The 16,239-nt window shown below is 25.0% G+C and overlaps 3 protein-coding genes across 4 annotated transcripts; 2 read left to right on the top strand and 1 right to left on the bottom strand.

The window, feature by feature from the left end:
* Positions 1-56: 56 nt before the first annotated feature.
* Positions 57-2,032, bottom strand: LOC122713242 (cilia- and flagella-associated protein 300-like). Of its 2 annotated transcripts, none has more exons than XM_043933494.1 (7): positions 1,723-2,032; positions 1,339-1,455; positions 1,135-1,216; positions 966-1,035; positions 731-903; positions 459-631; positions 57-374 (listed from the first exon to the last, which is right to left on the bottom strand). In XM_043933494.1, exons 2-7 carry the CDS (start codon positions 1,431-1,433, stop codon positions 176-178), a joined length of 792 nt encoding a protein of 263 aa, XP_043789429.1. In that variant the 5' UTR covers positions 1,434-1,455; positions 1,723-2,032; the 3' UTR covers positions 57-175. The 2 variants fall into 2 exon arrangements, with proteins under 2 accessions (XP_043789429.1, XP_043789430.1); XM_043933495.1 differs by having other exon boundaries at positions 731-825.
* Positions 1,764-4,975, top strand: LOC122713241 (alpha-1,2-mannosyltransferase ALG9). The gene is made up of 12 exons (XM_043933493.1): positions 1,764-1,843; positions 2,166-2,304; positions 2,431-2,636; positions 2,737-2,850; positions 2,933-3,043; positions 3,124-3,406; positions 3,471-3,587; positions 3,704-3,917; positions 3,992-4,133; positions 4,201-4,330; positions 4,440-4,570; positions 4,658-4,975. The coding sequence occupies exons 1-12, from the start codon at positions 1,764-1,766 to the stop codon at positions 4,797-4,799; spliced, it is 1,809 nt and encodes a 602-aa protein (XP_043789428.1). The 3' UTR covers positions 4,800-4,975.
* Positions 4,976-6,174: 1,199 nt separating this feature from the next.
* LOC122713262 (4'-phosphopantetheine phosphatase) lies at positions 6,175-10,139 on the top strand. The gene is made up of 14 exons (XM_043933525.1): positions 6,175-6,449; positions 6,644-6,923; positions 7,084-7,267; positions 7,338-7,430; positions 7,625-7,781; positions 7,871-8,061; positions 8,134-8,408; positions 8,485-8,637; positions 8,720-8,807; positions 8,915-9,119; positions 9,202-9,359; positions 9,430-9,599; positions 9,666-9,980; positions 10,081-10,139. Exons 1-13 carry the CDS (start codon positions 6,353-6,355, stop codon positions 9,967-9,969), a joined length of 2,355 nt encoding a protein of 784 aa, XP_043789460.1. The 5' UTR covers positions 6,175-6,352; the 3' UTR covers positions 9,970-9,980; positions 10,081-10,139.
* The last annotated feature ends 6,100 nt before the right edge of the window (positions 10,140-16,239 follow it).

Genomic DNA, 16,239 nt, shown 5'->3' with positions numbered 1-16,239 from the left:
AACTGCTAAATTTTAAATTATCAATTTTTAATATGTTTTAACAAATTAATGAATATTAAGTACATAATAAATATATAATATAAATAATTCATAATATAATGATTTGGTATATGGAGTAATGTTTTTTTTTTCATAAAATATATTTATGATATAATTTTCTGTAAATTTTTTTTAATCATTGTGAAAGACAATATTCGCCAAACTGATGCAAAAATGTTGTAATTTCATGAGTTACACTGTCAATTAATAGAAATCCTATATTTTGCATATGTGATGGATCATATGGAAAATATGCTTCTCCTTTATTATCTTTAGCTACTACCTGTAAAACTATTGTACTAATTGATAAATCACTATCTTCATTTTTTTGTACTCTAAATAATAGAAAAATATAATTATTTATTGTATAATTATTATTATATAAACAGAATACTTATAAAACTATTATATCACTCAACTTTATTAAATCCTTATACATAGCTCTTGTTACTTCTAAGTATGGATTTAAAATATCTTCATATTGACACAATATTCCTCCAAGAACAAGCATTTGAAAAATAAAAAATATAAATTCTTCTCGTTCATCTTTTAAATATAAATTATACTCTGGACATTCTTCATCTAATAACATCTATAAATTTATTATAAATGAATGTATAATTATATATTATAAATAAATATATATATTAAAACTAATTAATTATAATTATAAATAAGTAAAAATCTATACTGCTCTAAGATTATCAGAGATTAGAAAATTTTCTATTTCCATATCAAATCTTTTACAAATTGCTCCAGACTTGTGCACAATTCCATTTTTAGGATCTTTTAATTTATTGAAGAAAGACATATTTAAAACAGAACAAGAAATAGGATTTATTTCTACACTTGATGCTATTATATCTATTAAATATAAACAAAAATTAATAATATATAATATCATATAGAAAAATATCTTTAGTTACCTTGTTTTGCCCAATAATTTCCTTGCTTTGTTAATAATTCTTTAGCAACAGTACTATCTTTAAAAAAAGCCTAAAAAAATGAAAAAATAATAAAAATATTAAATTTACTTTAAAATTATTTTAAAATAAAAGCATTTTAAAATAAAAACTACATAATTAATATACTGACTTCAGCTAAATGATATTTATGATATTTTTGAAAAGGTTCATTGAATGTAAAATGTTGGATAATAAAATTTCCTTTAATTCCCCTAAAAATTGAAAAAAAACTTATTATTATAACAAGTTGTTATATTTAAATTTGAATAAAAAAATTTTGCAAATATGTATATAAATCAAAAATAGACAATAACGATAATACTAATATTATTACCATTTAGAAAGAAATTCTTGAATTTTTTTATCGTTTATATTAATAAGATTTTTTTGAACAAGAGGCACAAATGTATATTTATGTTCAATCTCCATTTTTAACAAGTTTATATTGTTACTATGGAAATATATATGATATGTTTATATATTATGTTAATTGTTTAATATATAGAAAATTTTTTAAAAAAAAGGAAATTATAATATAAAAAAGAAATTTATAAAGAAAATATTTTTATGCAATAATAAAGAAAATATATAAGATTACATATAAAATATTTGTATAAATTAGTGTTACATAATTGTAATCATAAAAATAATTTTTACTATTAATAAAATGATATATATAAAATTTTAATATTTCTAAATATTTTAATAATATAGTTACACAGTTAAAAAAATATTTAGCTTCAAAGGTTTTGAAAAATCATGGCGCCGAATCAACGTCAACGTCAGCTTTTTATTTCCAAGAAAGAATTGAAAAAGTTGAATGGCAGAAGATTTTCAAAGTAGACAATAATTTTTTTTTCTTAATAATAAAACATGGAAAAAAAATTTTGTGTTCTTTTACATTTAATAAAAATAAACATTATATACCGGTTAACCTTTTTTCTTTGACAATTTGATATTAATTGTTTTAATAAGAAATTACAAATATCTATATGTTATTTTATAAAATTTGTATTATTATTAATTATTATTAGGTATTTTTATTTTTTTATTTCATGTTTACTATGAAATGTCTAAAATAATAAAATTATAAATTATAAAAATTAAATGTGCATAAAATTAAATACAAATTTCAAGAAAAATTAAGAATGTATGTTTCAGACCTGAAGAATCCTCTGATATTGGTCTTATTTATCCTTGTGTGGATACAGCATTTAAATTACTTCTATCTGCTAGATTTTGTTCTGCTATATGGAGTCATATAACAGATTGTGATGAAACATATAATTATTGGGAACCAGTAAGGAATAATTCTTAATAATTTTTTTAAATAATTTTTAATAATGTTTGTTTTATGTTATTCTGTTTTAATAAATAGATTATTTGTTTTACAAAAATATTTTCTTTCATATATTTTATGTTTTAGAGTCATTATCTACTTTATGGCAATGGTCAACAAACATGGGAATATAGCCCACAATATGCATTAAGATCATACATGTATTTATTGATTCATATGGTACCAGCAAAACTTTATCATTACTTGTTAGAACCAAATCCTGTTTTAGTTTTCTATTTTGTAAGATGCCTATTATCTGTGGGTTGTGCATTGTCTGAAGTATATTTTTATAAGTATATATCTTATGAATCATATTATATTGTTAATAATATAGATTCATTAATGATAAATTTTATCTTAAAATATTAAAAAATATTATCATTTTTCTAATAGAAATGTATGCAGAGAATTTGGAATTCACATAGGCAGATTAACATTAGTATTTCTCATTCTTAGCTCTGGCATGTACATTGCTAGTGCTGCATTTTTACCATCCTCCTTTTCAATGTATGTTGTTTAAAAATAATAATATATAAAATGAATGTGCAAAATTAAATCATTTAAATTAATATTATGTGTTTTTATATAGGTATTTGAGTACTATTGCAACAGCAGCATGGTATGGGCGTCAGTATGAATTAGCAATTTTTGCTACAGCTTTATCTACTTTATTAGGATGGCCATTTGCAGCATTACTTGGGTATTTTCTTTTATACTATATAGAAAATTAAAGTGTAAAAATTAAATAGTTATATAAATATTTTTCATATCAATTTGCAGGTTACCAATTGCAATAGAAATGTTATTACATAAACAAGAATGGAATAAATTTATAAAATGGGTAGTAATATCTGGTACTGTTGTTTTAATACCAATGATATGGATTGATTCAATGTATTATGGTAAACTAGTTATAGCACCTTTAAATATTGTAATGTACAATGTTTTTACTAATCATGGGCCAAATATTTATGGAATAGAACCTTTCAGCTATTATATTTATAATGGATTTTTAAACTTTAATTTCGTTTTTATTGGTGCTATTTGTGCTCCATTTGGATTGGTAATATTTATGAAAACAATAATCTAAAACTTTATAATTTTTGATGTCATAATCAACATTATAGTTTTTAGTGTGGCTAATTGTACCAGCTAGACCAAGAGATCGTTTATGTTTATCTTACTGGTATTCTTTGGCGCCATTGTATCTTTGGTTTCTAGTGTTTTTTTCACAACCTCATAAGGTAAATTAAATAATATTTTTTAACATTATATATATCTAATTATGTTTTTATTATATTATATTATATTATATTATATTATATTATATTTATATTTTTATAATATTTTTATATTACAGGAAGAACGATTTTTGTTTCCTGTGTATCCAATGATTTGCATGGCTGGAGGTATAGCTGTAGATACTATTCAAAAATTATATTTTTTTATCAGGACAAAAATTAGTTCTTTACATATTGCTTATCATTATTTGCAATATACTGTTTATATTACATGTTTTGCTATTTTAATATGTGGTCTTCTTGGAATATCAAGATCATTGGCAATATATAAAGGTAAAAAGTTTTGGTTAATTAAAATTTGAAAGTTAATTAAAATAAAATTTTTTCATTTTTTTCTTAAATATTAGGTTATTATGCACCAATGGAAGTACTGATTGATACTAATAAACTTGGTTTAGAAAGAGAAATATCTAAGGATATTAATATTAATTTTTGTATTGGTAAAGAATGGCACAGATTTCCAAGTAGCTTTTTCTTTCCATCAAATAAGTAAGTAACACATTTCTTGACAAATACAATGTAAAATTTTTCATATTTTTAAATAAAAATATTGTAGTTGGAAACTTCAATATCTAAGGTCAGAATTTAAAGGTCAATTACCACAATCTTTTTTAAACCATGAAAATGCAACTAGTATTATACAACCCTATTTTAATGATATGAATAAAGAAGAATCTACACGTTATGTAAGCTATTAATTATAACGCAATATGAAGATATTAAAATGTAGATTTTTGCATAGATTTTTTATATAATTATTATTGAATTTAACTAATTTAATGCATATTATTGTAGTTTAATTTAGATAAATGCCATTTTGTGTTAGACTTGGACAATGGTATTGAAACAATTTTAGAACCAAATTATTCTCGATTCAATGATAATTTCACAATAATAAAATCATCCAAATTTTTAAATTCAGCAAAGTAAGTGAATTATATGTTACATGAATTTTCTTATATTATAATATTTATTAACTTAATATTTTATTGAATTTTTTATTTATTTTTTAGATCACACCGATTTTTCCGAGCATTTTATATTCCTTTCTTATCTGATAAATATTGTACATATGACTCATATAATTTATTACAGAATATTAAATTGAAATCAATTCCTCTTTTGTCAAAAGAAAAGAATACAAAATCTGTTTAAGTAAAAATTTTAGAACATATATATGATTTTGATAAACAGGGTCTCTATCAGGGAAATTACATGTTTGATATTTCAAATGGACTGTATAATAAAGGATAAAACAAAATAATTTAAAAATAATAAATGAAAATGAAAAAAACAAAAATGATTAAAACTTAAAACTTGCAAATATAAAATTACAAACTTTTTTAGTTTTATTAAAAATTAAGAAATTCATAATTAGATTCTGAATCAATCATAATTTTGTTATAATAAATAATTGTTAATACATGTATAATATAATATATGCGCTTATAATTAAAAATATGCGTGATTAGTGTGTTTTAAAAAATATATAAATTATGATTGATATAAATATATTGGATAAAAATTTTGTATAAAATACATAGATATATAAAAAACTTATACTTGTAATAAAACATTTAATTAATAATTATTTTTTATGTATAAAATACTTAATAATATAAAATATTTTAATTTTGTTCTTGCATTTTTAGTATTTATACATTTTAATAAACTGTTAAGCATTATTTTTATCAATATAATACATAGTAATTTTATTAGTATAATATATATAATAAACTTAACTAAAAATAGTAACTGTATGAATAATATTTGATAATAATATTTATATGTAATTAAATTTCAGTTTCTTTGTAATTAACAATTTACATATACATATACATATATATATATATTTATATATACATATACATATATATATATATTTATGAAAGTGCAATATAATTAATTTTAATTGCAAATATACTGTAAATTATTGTATTATATTTTATAAATATTCTAGTAAAAATTTTCAGGAACATATTGTAAAATCTAAATTATTTAATATATTTTAATTATTACAAAATATTTTTTTAATGTATTTTTTATTAAATTATTTTTTTAAATTTTGTGATATAAATTAATTATAAATAAAATAATATATGATTTATGAACATATAAAATAACATAATTTTTTTTATCAGACATTTTATAAGTGTTGCTATATCAAACAAATTAAAATTGCAAATATTAATATATAAATATATTATAAGAATTAGATATGTATAAATTAGAAAAGATAATTTAAATTAAAAAGATAATTTATGCTTTACTGTAATAAATTCTTATATAGATTTTTTCCCTACCAAAAATACAGTACAGAATCATCTTTATTATTAAATTGTTTAAATAATTAATGTATATTATTTTTTTATCATAATTTGCTTTGCATATATAATTAAGTTTTGTGCATAATTTTTTATTAAAATCAAATGTTACCATTATGTATATGAATGGGGCGCTTCTATCTATCTAATGTTAATAGCCATTTTTTTAGATCAACGCGATAAATTTCGAGTAAACAAAATTTTAATTCATGCGCGTTGATGTATGTCCTAGAGATAAGAAAATTTTTCACTGCATATATGTGATATTTATTAACAAATATTTAAATATTGATAAAATTATTATTTAACGTGATGTATACCGATTGCTAATTGTGAAAACACCTACTGTTCGAAGTATAGTAGTTTCGTTAAGATAAATGTAAAATGGAAACGAATGAACGAAATCATTCCATAAAATTACCAGGTGCAGTTGAAGTATTTGCAAATTTGAAAAATGCTCAAAAATTTGCTATTGATATTGGTATGTATTATGTTGTATATTTTATTAATATTCTGTGAAAGATTTTATGTATTTTATATAAATTCAATTATAAGGTTATCCTTCAAACGGTCTTTGAAAATTATATATATTTATTTTTAATTTTTAAAATTCGAAATCATCATAGTCCTTTAATAATACAATTCAAGATTATTTTGATTTTCATTTAATTACAGGATTATCTTTGACAAAAATAGCTTATTATTCAACAATTAGTTATCGTAAAGCATTATACGAGGATACAGGTTTAGGAAATACTGGAGAACGTACATACAAAGTACATGAAGGCAATAGACTTCATTTTGTTAAATTTGAGACTAGATACCTTGAAAATTGTTTGGATTTTGTAAAAAAAAATTTAGTAAATGTTGAAAGATTTCATGGCAAAAATATTAAAGTAACTGGTGGAGGAGCATATAAATTTAATTTTTTGCTACAAGAAAAATTAGGTTTAATGTAAGTATTTTAAAATAATATTTAAATTTATTAAATATAATTTATATTTATTTACTAAATATTTATTATATAATATTTGTTATTTATATTTATTAAATAAAATTTATATAATTTAATAAGTACTATTAACAAAAATAAAGTAAATAAAACATTATTTTAGAATTGATAAAGAAGATGAGATTGCATGTCTAATAAAAGGTTGTAATTTTTTACTAAAAAATATATCTTGTGAAGCATTTGAATTTGAAAGATATGGAAATCCTGAATATAAATTTCAAAAAGCTGGTCCTAACATATTTCCATATATGTTAGTAAATATTGGTAGTGGTGTCAGTATTCTTAAAGTAAGTTACAAATATAATAATTAATTGTCTAAATTCTTCTTTATTTTTAAAATATATATGATATTTTCAGGTTGAATCTGATGAAGTATTTGAAAGAGTTGGTGGTACAGCTACAGGAGGAGGAACATTTTGGGGATTAGGCTTTTTGCTCACAAAAAAAAAGGTATTAATAATTTGATATAAATCTTTTTATATTTATTAATTTCTTCATATATATTATATATATTTTTTATTATTTTTATTATTATTATGCGATATATATATATATATATATATATATATAAATTATTAATTGTTATATCTCTATCTGAAACAAATAAATATAATACTAAAAAATAATTAAAAATATTTTATTAGGGCTTTGATGAATTGTTGCAACTTGCAGAAAGAGGAGATCATCGTAATGTTGATATGTTAGTGAAAGATATTTATGGGGGTGATTATGCTTCTCAAGGTTTACCTGGAAATCTTATTGCAGCTTCTTTTGGCAAAGCTACTTTTTATAATAGTGATGGTAAGTAGACAAAAAAAGTAAATAATTTATGTATTAATTATTACCAAATCAAATATTAATAACGAATAAATGTTTTTATTTATTTTTAGGACAACCAAAATATTCTGAAGCAGATCTTGTTAGAAGTCTTTTACTTACCATAAGTAATGATATTGGACAAATAGCAAGTTTACATGCAACTATGCATAACATGAATAAAGTTTATTTTGGTGGTTATTTTCTTCGTAATCATCCTCTATCAATGCATACTATTTCATGTTCCATCAAATATTGGTCTCGTGTTAGTTTTAAACTTTTCATTTTTCTCTTATGTAAGCATAATATATATATAAAATTTTTTTTTATAAAATAGGGAAAAGTGAAACCTCTTTTTCTTCGGCATGAAGGTTATCTTGGTGCAATTGGAGCATTTTTATATGGTGCTGAACAATCTAATGAATATAACTGGTTGGAAAATTATGCTGGATCTTCAGGATTTAAAGATACAGCATGCACTAATCTTGGAATTAAAATAGATCAATTAGAAATTGACCAAGCAGAAACTGCTGTTACATTTTGTCCACTTTTGAAAGATCCAGCTTCTTATAATCCTGATACAACTGATCTTGCCGAAGATAAAGAAGCTAGGTAAATTATAAATAATTTTATATTATATACATTTTTTAATGATATATAAATATAAATGATATATAAATATTTATAGAGATTATTGGCTTCAATGTTTTGAAGAATCAGTAGATAAATTCATAGCTAGAGCTCTTCACAGTCAACCACATAGTCCAACTGCAAAAGATAGAGCAACAAAATTGAAGAAAAAATATGTCGACAGGTTGCATTATCTACATCTTGAACCATTGTAAGTTTTGTTCAATAATAAAAATCTAACATTTTATAAAAATATATTATAATTTTATCATTCGTAATATAATGAATTATAGTGCTTATGGGACACTTACAGTGAGAGTATTATTGGACACTATTGAACATTGCATGAAGGAATTCGATTTTCCTGATCCTTATTTATTTGTAAGTTTCAGAAAAGTTTATTCTTATGTTTATTCTTGTATTAGGATTTCTATCAAGTATATATTTAATTAATTTGTAATATGTTATAACATTTATTTTATATATAGCAAAAGAAGAAAGAAAATGAAGAAGCTTTAAAATATTTAAAAAGTCGCATAATAACTATTGATAAATTGGAAGAAGCGGAAAAAATAAAGGCATTAATATTGGGAGTTTTGAGTGGTAATATGTTTGATTGGGGTGCACAAGCTGTTGCAACTTTGATGGAAACAACAGATTTTGGTTTTGCCGAAGCTCAAGCGAAAATACCGGGTATTTCTGCATTGTAATATTTACGATCGTAATTTATCGAAAGAGACAATCTTGATAAAATTAATATATTTTTTTTACTTAGGTAGACCTTGGTTAGTTGATAATTTGGATGATTGGATAGAAAGATTAGAAATAGGTATACCACATAAATGTGCTGCTATCTTCGTTGATAATAGTGGAGTTGATATAATATTAGGAATTTTACCATTTGCTCGTGATCTATTATTACGAGGAACAAAAGTTAGTTGAAATATATATCTTTCAATTTGATCATAATACATTAATTAAATTAAAATAAAAATTATTTTAGGTTATATTATGTGCTAATTCTATGCCAGCATTAAATGATGTTACATATTCAGAATTGGTTGTAACATTACGAGATGCATCGAACATATGCAAAGTTATTAGACGTGCTCTAAAAGAAAATCGTTTGATTGCTATGGAGACTGCTCAGGCTGGACCTTGTCTTGATTTAAGGTAATTATTATGATATATAATCAAGATGATTATTTTAAGTATTATTTTTACGAATTATTTTAATAGCCGATTGAACTTAGACTTATGTCTTGCAATGGTGAAACATGATGTTGATCTTATTGTATTGGAAGGAATGGGTAGAACACTTCATACGAATTTTCATGCAAAGATGACTTGTGAATGTTTAAAATTAGCAGTTGTTAAAAATCGATGGTTAGCGCGTCGATTAGGTGGTGATATGTACGCTGTAATATGTAAATATGAAAAGCCAATAAAAATGAAAATTCAAGATATAAAACTAGAAAAAGAATGTCCAGTAGAATGTGTAGAGAATAAAATAGATATTTGCACATGCGATATAAAAGAATAAATAATAAAAATGTAAGTATATAAATATATTGAATTATATTGTAGTTATATAGAGTTATGACTATTATGACTATTTAATTATGATATATTTGAAATTTTATTCTAATTTCAGAAATCAAAAATTGAAACATTACAGTATTTCTTTATTTTTTATTTAGGTATGTATATAAAAAATAAAAAATTTTAGTATATTATTTATAATTTTGAATGAAAATATAGGAAAAATATTATTTAAATTTTTATAAAATTTATTGTTATTTGTTTTCAATATTGTAATTATTAACAAAATTTATCTTACAAAAAATGATCCCCAACTCAGAAATTCAAAAAATTATAAAATTTTAGAAATATGTAATGTTTGTATATGTTATATATGTTTACACAATTTTTTTTGGCGCCAAAATTATTTTAAAGCGGTGAAATCAATCCTTAAAAATTTAGCTATTTTTCCATTTTACGTTATAAACTTGCAAACTTGCAAACTAAATTTTTCGAGAACGAGACGATAATCTTTATGAAAAGAAATAACTTTTATCTGAAATTTTTTTTTGTTTTAGTTATTTTTCTTACAGTTTGCGAGTTATAACGTAAAATCGAAAAGATTGATTTCATTTCCTTAAAGATTTTGGGTAGCAAAAAAAAAATTCATAAGATATATCTACATAAACATGTTATATATCTCTAAAGTATCATAATTTTTTGAATTTTCGAGTTCCTTTTTTTGTTAGAAGTATTACAAGTAAAGCTTGATTGTCAAAAATATTTTTAATATCATACCAAACTTTATAATCTAGTGTATAAAAACTTTAATATTGACAAGAAACATTGATAGAAAAAAAATTAATACCTAGTCATAAATAATGTAATTATTTTTTTTGTAATATATAAAGAAATAATTGAAATTATGATGACCAATAATAATTAAAGACATGTATTATATGATACTGTACAGGATTCTTATAGATTCAATAGATATCAGTTTCTGTGATAATGTAACATTCAATCAGAAAGTTACATATTCGTGTAAATTAAAACAGTAAATCAATAGACAATATAATAGAGTAATATTATAAAAGATAAATCATTTTCATATATTATCATTTTTTGACTTAAAAGTTTTTGTACAGAAAATTGCTTCTTGTCAAATTAAATTTTTTTTTTCTTAAACTTTTTTTCTTTTTTTTTTTTTTTTGTTTGTAAAAATTTTAAAAGAAATGTTAATGTTATAAAATAAGCAAAAATATTTTTAAAAATGACTAATTTATCATAATAAATTTTTAAGATTTCATAAAATGAATCGAATAGAAGATAGATTACAAAAAGAAAATTGTTAAAATTAAGACAATATGATTCTCAATTAAAATATGATTCTCAAATTAAAGATTGATGCAAATTATTCGTTAATACTCAATATAAAGTATACATATATTTAATTTGGTTTATAAAATGTAAATATATGAACTTTTCTGTGACTTAATTACATAAAATATTTTAGTAATTAAATATGATTTTTTTTAAATTTGTAAATTATAATAAAATTCAACATTGAAAAGTAATAATTAAGTATAAACATTTTTTTTAACAGTAATTTCATCTTCGAATTTGCTGATCAATCAGAAATACTACTCTAACAGTTATTAAGTTTTATTCTATATTATTATTTTATATATATATTATATATTTAAGATACTGACTTTTTACTAATGTATAATATTTTGCAAAAGAAATGTAAATGTATTTTTCAAAAATAAATTTCATACAATCTATATTTAATTTTTTTAATATTCACAATTATCTTCATTTATTATTTAATTCCTTTCGAAAAACTATATTTTTTTAAATAATAATTTTAAGAATATTTATTCCTAAAATTTACAAATCACATTTAGTAAAATTCATTTCGTATTTACAATAGAGATTTTATAATATCTATTTTTAATTAATTATATTTATTCGCAAAGTTTTACTGTTTGCAAGAGAAATAATAAATCCATGTCATATTGATTCCAATAAAACATAAAATTAAACGATGAAATGAGAACAATCGACCAGAAGTTAGCATTCCTTATCGTTTCTAATACGAGACATTCAACCGTTTTTACTTTATTTTCGAAAAATTAAAAGTTCATCAACATTATCAGAAATATTCAACATCGAAATTTTTAAGTATCGGTATCTAAATTTAAGTATCAATCTCCGTATAGGCGTATCTTTAATGGCACTTTAATTATACGTTATTCCGTAATTTCATGCAGATTACGTAGGAGAGGCTGCGCGTGTGCGTTTATTTGTGATCACACAAACAGCGATGGCGTTGTGCGGGTAGATATTTTGAGAGCTCTTCGTGTCAGCTTTAATTCCTTCCCAGGGATTCCTTCGCGATTGCGGATTGCACTTGCATTCGTGTATTCAACATAAAATAGCTCCGTAGAAATTGCATTTGCAATTTTCGAGCCCTAGTAACGTTGTTGGATAGTTGGTATATTATAGGGATAAAGAACGAGGCGAAATATAGTCTTATAATTTTCCTTTTTTTTTTCCAAAAAGAAAATATGTAATTGTAAGTACAATTAAAATGTGTAAAATTTGCGAAATTCTTTCGGCGTTCATTACATGGGATTTCAGTGGGAAAAAAAGAATTATGGGAGAAAAATGAAAAGGGGTTAGAACGAAACACATTTACGAGCAAAGTTTTTCGATCCTCTTCCAAGATGCAGCCAAAAGAAAGATGGTTCTAGGTTCGATCCTGAGCCACCTATCACATGTAAGCTTTATCGGATTTTGTGCACCGGGCATGAAATCCCAAAATGCACGTATCATTTTGGTGCAAAGGTATAACTGCAATCCGGAATCGGATAGGAGTTCTAAAAACTATTATGATTGATGGATCTAATTCACTGTATTTTACGCAATTGGGTCAAGCTTGAAAAAAAAAAAAAAAGAATAGTGCGATAATTTTGGATAAGGAAATATTAAAAAAAAAAAAATGAATTTTATTTTATAATATCTACAAAAAAAAAAAAAGAATTACAAAGAAAATAGAAGAATTTGTCTTCATTCGCATGAATGAAATTTTTACGTATTTCGTGCTATTATCAAACGATTGATATAAACAATTTTCATCAAATAATATTTTAAATCAACAAACAATATATTTTCACTCTTTAAAATATTTTACAAAACGAAGTTATTAAGATAAATACGATGATAACACGACGAGCGATGGACACGGTCATAAATGCAGATCGATAAATTCGCGAAACGACAAGGAAATGATGAATCGTTCCGTTTTATCATCGTTGTTCTAATTACATTAATTTCGTAATTAGAACACGCGTTTGCAAACTTATCTATATCTACCGATACGAAGAATGAATTTTTTTCAATCGTCGTTTTCAGCGAAACGAAAGAATTCGTGATGCGTTACGCGAAATCGATTTTGAAACATGAATATCATTTCAATTTCGTCGAGTTCTCTCACGCTTAATCGTGAAATTTAAAAAAAAAAAAAATTTCTCGAGTATCGATGGAATTCGAATAAGAATTTCGTCCCGATTAAAACGATTGAAACGACGATATTGCGGATGAAATAAATTCGTTACACGTGGAGATTCAGTCTCGGGTTAAATTATTAAAACTTAAACAAATAATGAATCTCGATTAATTTCATAGAAAGAGAAAAGATATAGCGATGGGAGCGATTTCTGTTTCGATTTCAATTTTGTTCGACGCAAAACTGAATTGAAAGCCTAGGTTTCTAGTTTTCATGGTCGACTCACGTTTCGCGAAAATATACGATTGTCCGGAAGTGGATTTCGGGAGGGATCGTTCCGTTTCTTGCCCGTTTTCATGCGATTCGGCTCGGGTTACATAAAATTAATTTCGATAAGTTGATCTCTAACGCAACATTTCCAGGGATGGAATTTCGGAGAGGATTTGTTTACGCCTGTGTTGCGTTTTATCGCGTATGTTGCCCGGAAACACTGTAACGTTCATCACTTTTTCTTTTTTTTTACCGTTTTGTAGATTTTTCGAAAATCTACAAAAACTCGTTCAATTTTTAATAAAGGTCTATTTTTTACGATCATCTGGCTCCTGAATTTTTTCGACAGTTTTTATTAAAGCCCGTTCATCTTTGGCTAGAAATGTAACGAATAAAAGAAGAAGAAAAAAAAAGGGAGGCCGCGAGGAGGGAGAAAAAAACAAAGGGAAATACGCGATAAAAAATACGCGAAAACACATGAAAAAAGTAACTTCACGTGTATCGCGTGTAAGCGTTTATGAAAAAGCTTGGTTTACGAGTATGGCTCGGTTTTAATTTCGCTGGAAAGGCAGCTGTTTATTACAATTGTACCGCTGTAAACGCACCGTTCCACGATTCTCCGATTTATTCGAAGAAAGTAATTTTTTAAAATAATTTTATCAACCGAGATCGAACCATTTTCCCCGAGTTTTTGATTTTCCATCATTTTTTTCTGCTTACTTCAACAACAATGCTTGTCACACATATACTTATATATTTATTCGATCGAATATTTTCATTCAAATATTTTCATATACCATTTATCGCAAATCCATTTATTTCATTTACTCTTTTTCCATAAACAATTAACATTACAAATGGGATATCGAAATTTTTCTTTCATATTTTAAAATTAAAAAATCGAATGCGATATTACCCCACGTTCAATCTAGCTTTGCACCAGCGGAATAAACGATATCCAGCAGCGTATCATTAACCTTAGAGTCAAGGATCCAATACAAGGAATGGGAAGATACAAGTTGGCTAGAAGTGGATCTACTCGGTAACTATTCACTCTTATTCACTCTCAAAGGAACCAAAGGATACCATTGAGGGGACCCACATGAAACAGGCCCTTCCACTTCGTCGAAATTTCTATCCAATAGCAAAAGGTAAAATATTAAAATATATATCGGTTTTTGATTACGTCTAATAATAATAAAAATCTTGTTCCACCAACTTTTCTTCGATAATAAATAAAATTGAATGCCATTTTCGATTTTGTAATCGATTTTCCACGATTTCATTTTTCTTAAACGGAATAACCGGAATAGTAAGAGACATGTAAAGGTTTATACATGGTTAAAGTTTATCCTTAATGTTCTCTTGAACGGGATATCTTTATTGCATGAAACGATTGCATCTCAACGAAGACGGATCTCCCCTTGATTTTTTTTCGCGCTCCCCGTCAGAATTAACGGTGTCGTTAAAACGGGAATTACCTATTCCTGGCCGCGCACGAAGTTTTTAATTCCTCGTCTGCCAACCTGTAGCTGATCGAACAATAAAACCGTAATGAATAATAAACGCGATGTTTTTACCGCTCGTCACAGCCAAGATTGTCGCGAATTTGTATCGATCGATTTTACGATTACCGTCTTTCCAATGAACCACGTTTTAACGAACTTCTATCCCAGTAATTTTTCACCATCCTTTCACAATTACTCTCTCTTTATCGATCACGCCCGCCAATTATATTATTTCAATTCTTACGATCACATTTATTTAACCTAACAAAACGATTTTCGTTTCACTCTCAATCGACATTTTCTTCACCCTGTTGAACAATTTCGACATTCCATCCCTTTCCGTCTTAAAAATTTTAACATCCCGACTCATAGGGGCTCATATTATGAGATTGGGAAAAGGTTTATTTTTTCGAAAACGTGTCCGTCATAAAGGGGGATGGAAAAGCAAGGGATTAAAAAAAATCAAGCGATCGTATTTGACACGAAATCAAAAAAAAAAAAAAAGAAAGAAAAAGGTAAAGAGACTCGTTTTTCTTATCCAAATTATCCCCGTCACAATTTCAATCCAACTTGCTCTCCCCGTTGTGATGACGATTCTCCCTCAGCTGAATGTCATCGGCGGATTAATTAAAATCGGGATGGAGGGGAGGGGGGTTGGGATCGAGGCATCAACGCGAGAAGGGAATTCTCGAAACAACCAACGCAAACGCCTCGGGAGAGTTGCAGAACATTTCACGCGAACCTCGGCCACAATTGCCGTGCGCTTCACGAAACTTCCCCTCCTCTGGAACCTGTTGATGCCACTTCTGCCGATGTTTTTTTGGTCCTCTCTGCCTTCAGTTCCAACCCTCGAGCGAGCATCGTTCGCCTGCACCCTTCTCCCCTCCCAGAGAAATTTTCTCCCTTTCGTCGTGTTTTCCACTGCAGGCCGTCAAACCTGCAATTTTTCTTTTTCCTTTTTCCTTCTTTTCCACTCTTTTTTTTTTTTTTTTTTTTTTTT

The sequence above is a fragment of the Apis laboriosa genome, unplaced genomic scaffold, assembly GCF_014066325.1.
Source record: "Apis laboriosa isolate Shangri-la unplaced genomic scaffold, ASM1406632v1 scaffold23_cov150, whole genome shotgun sequence".
NCBI lineage: Eukaryota > Metazoa > Arthropoda > Insecta > Hymenoptera > Apidae > Apis > Apis laboriosa.
This window is presented reverse-complemented; position numbering and strand designations above follow the sequence as displayed.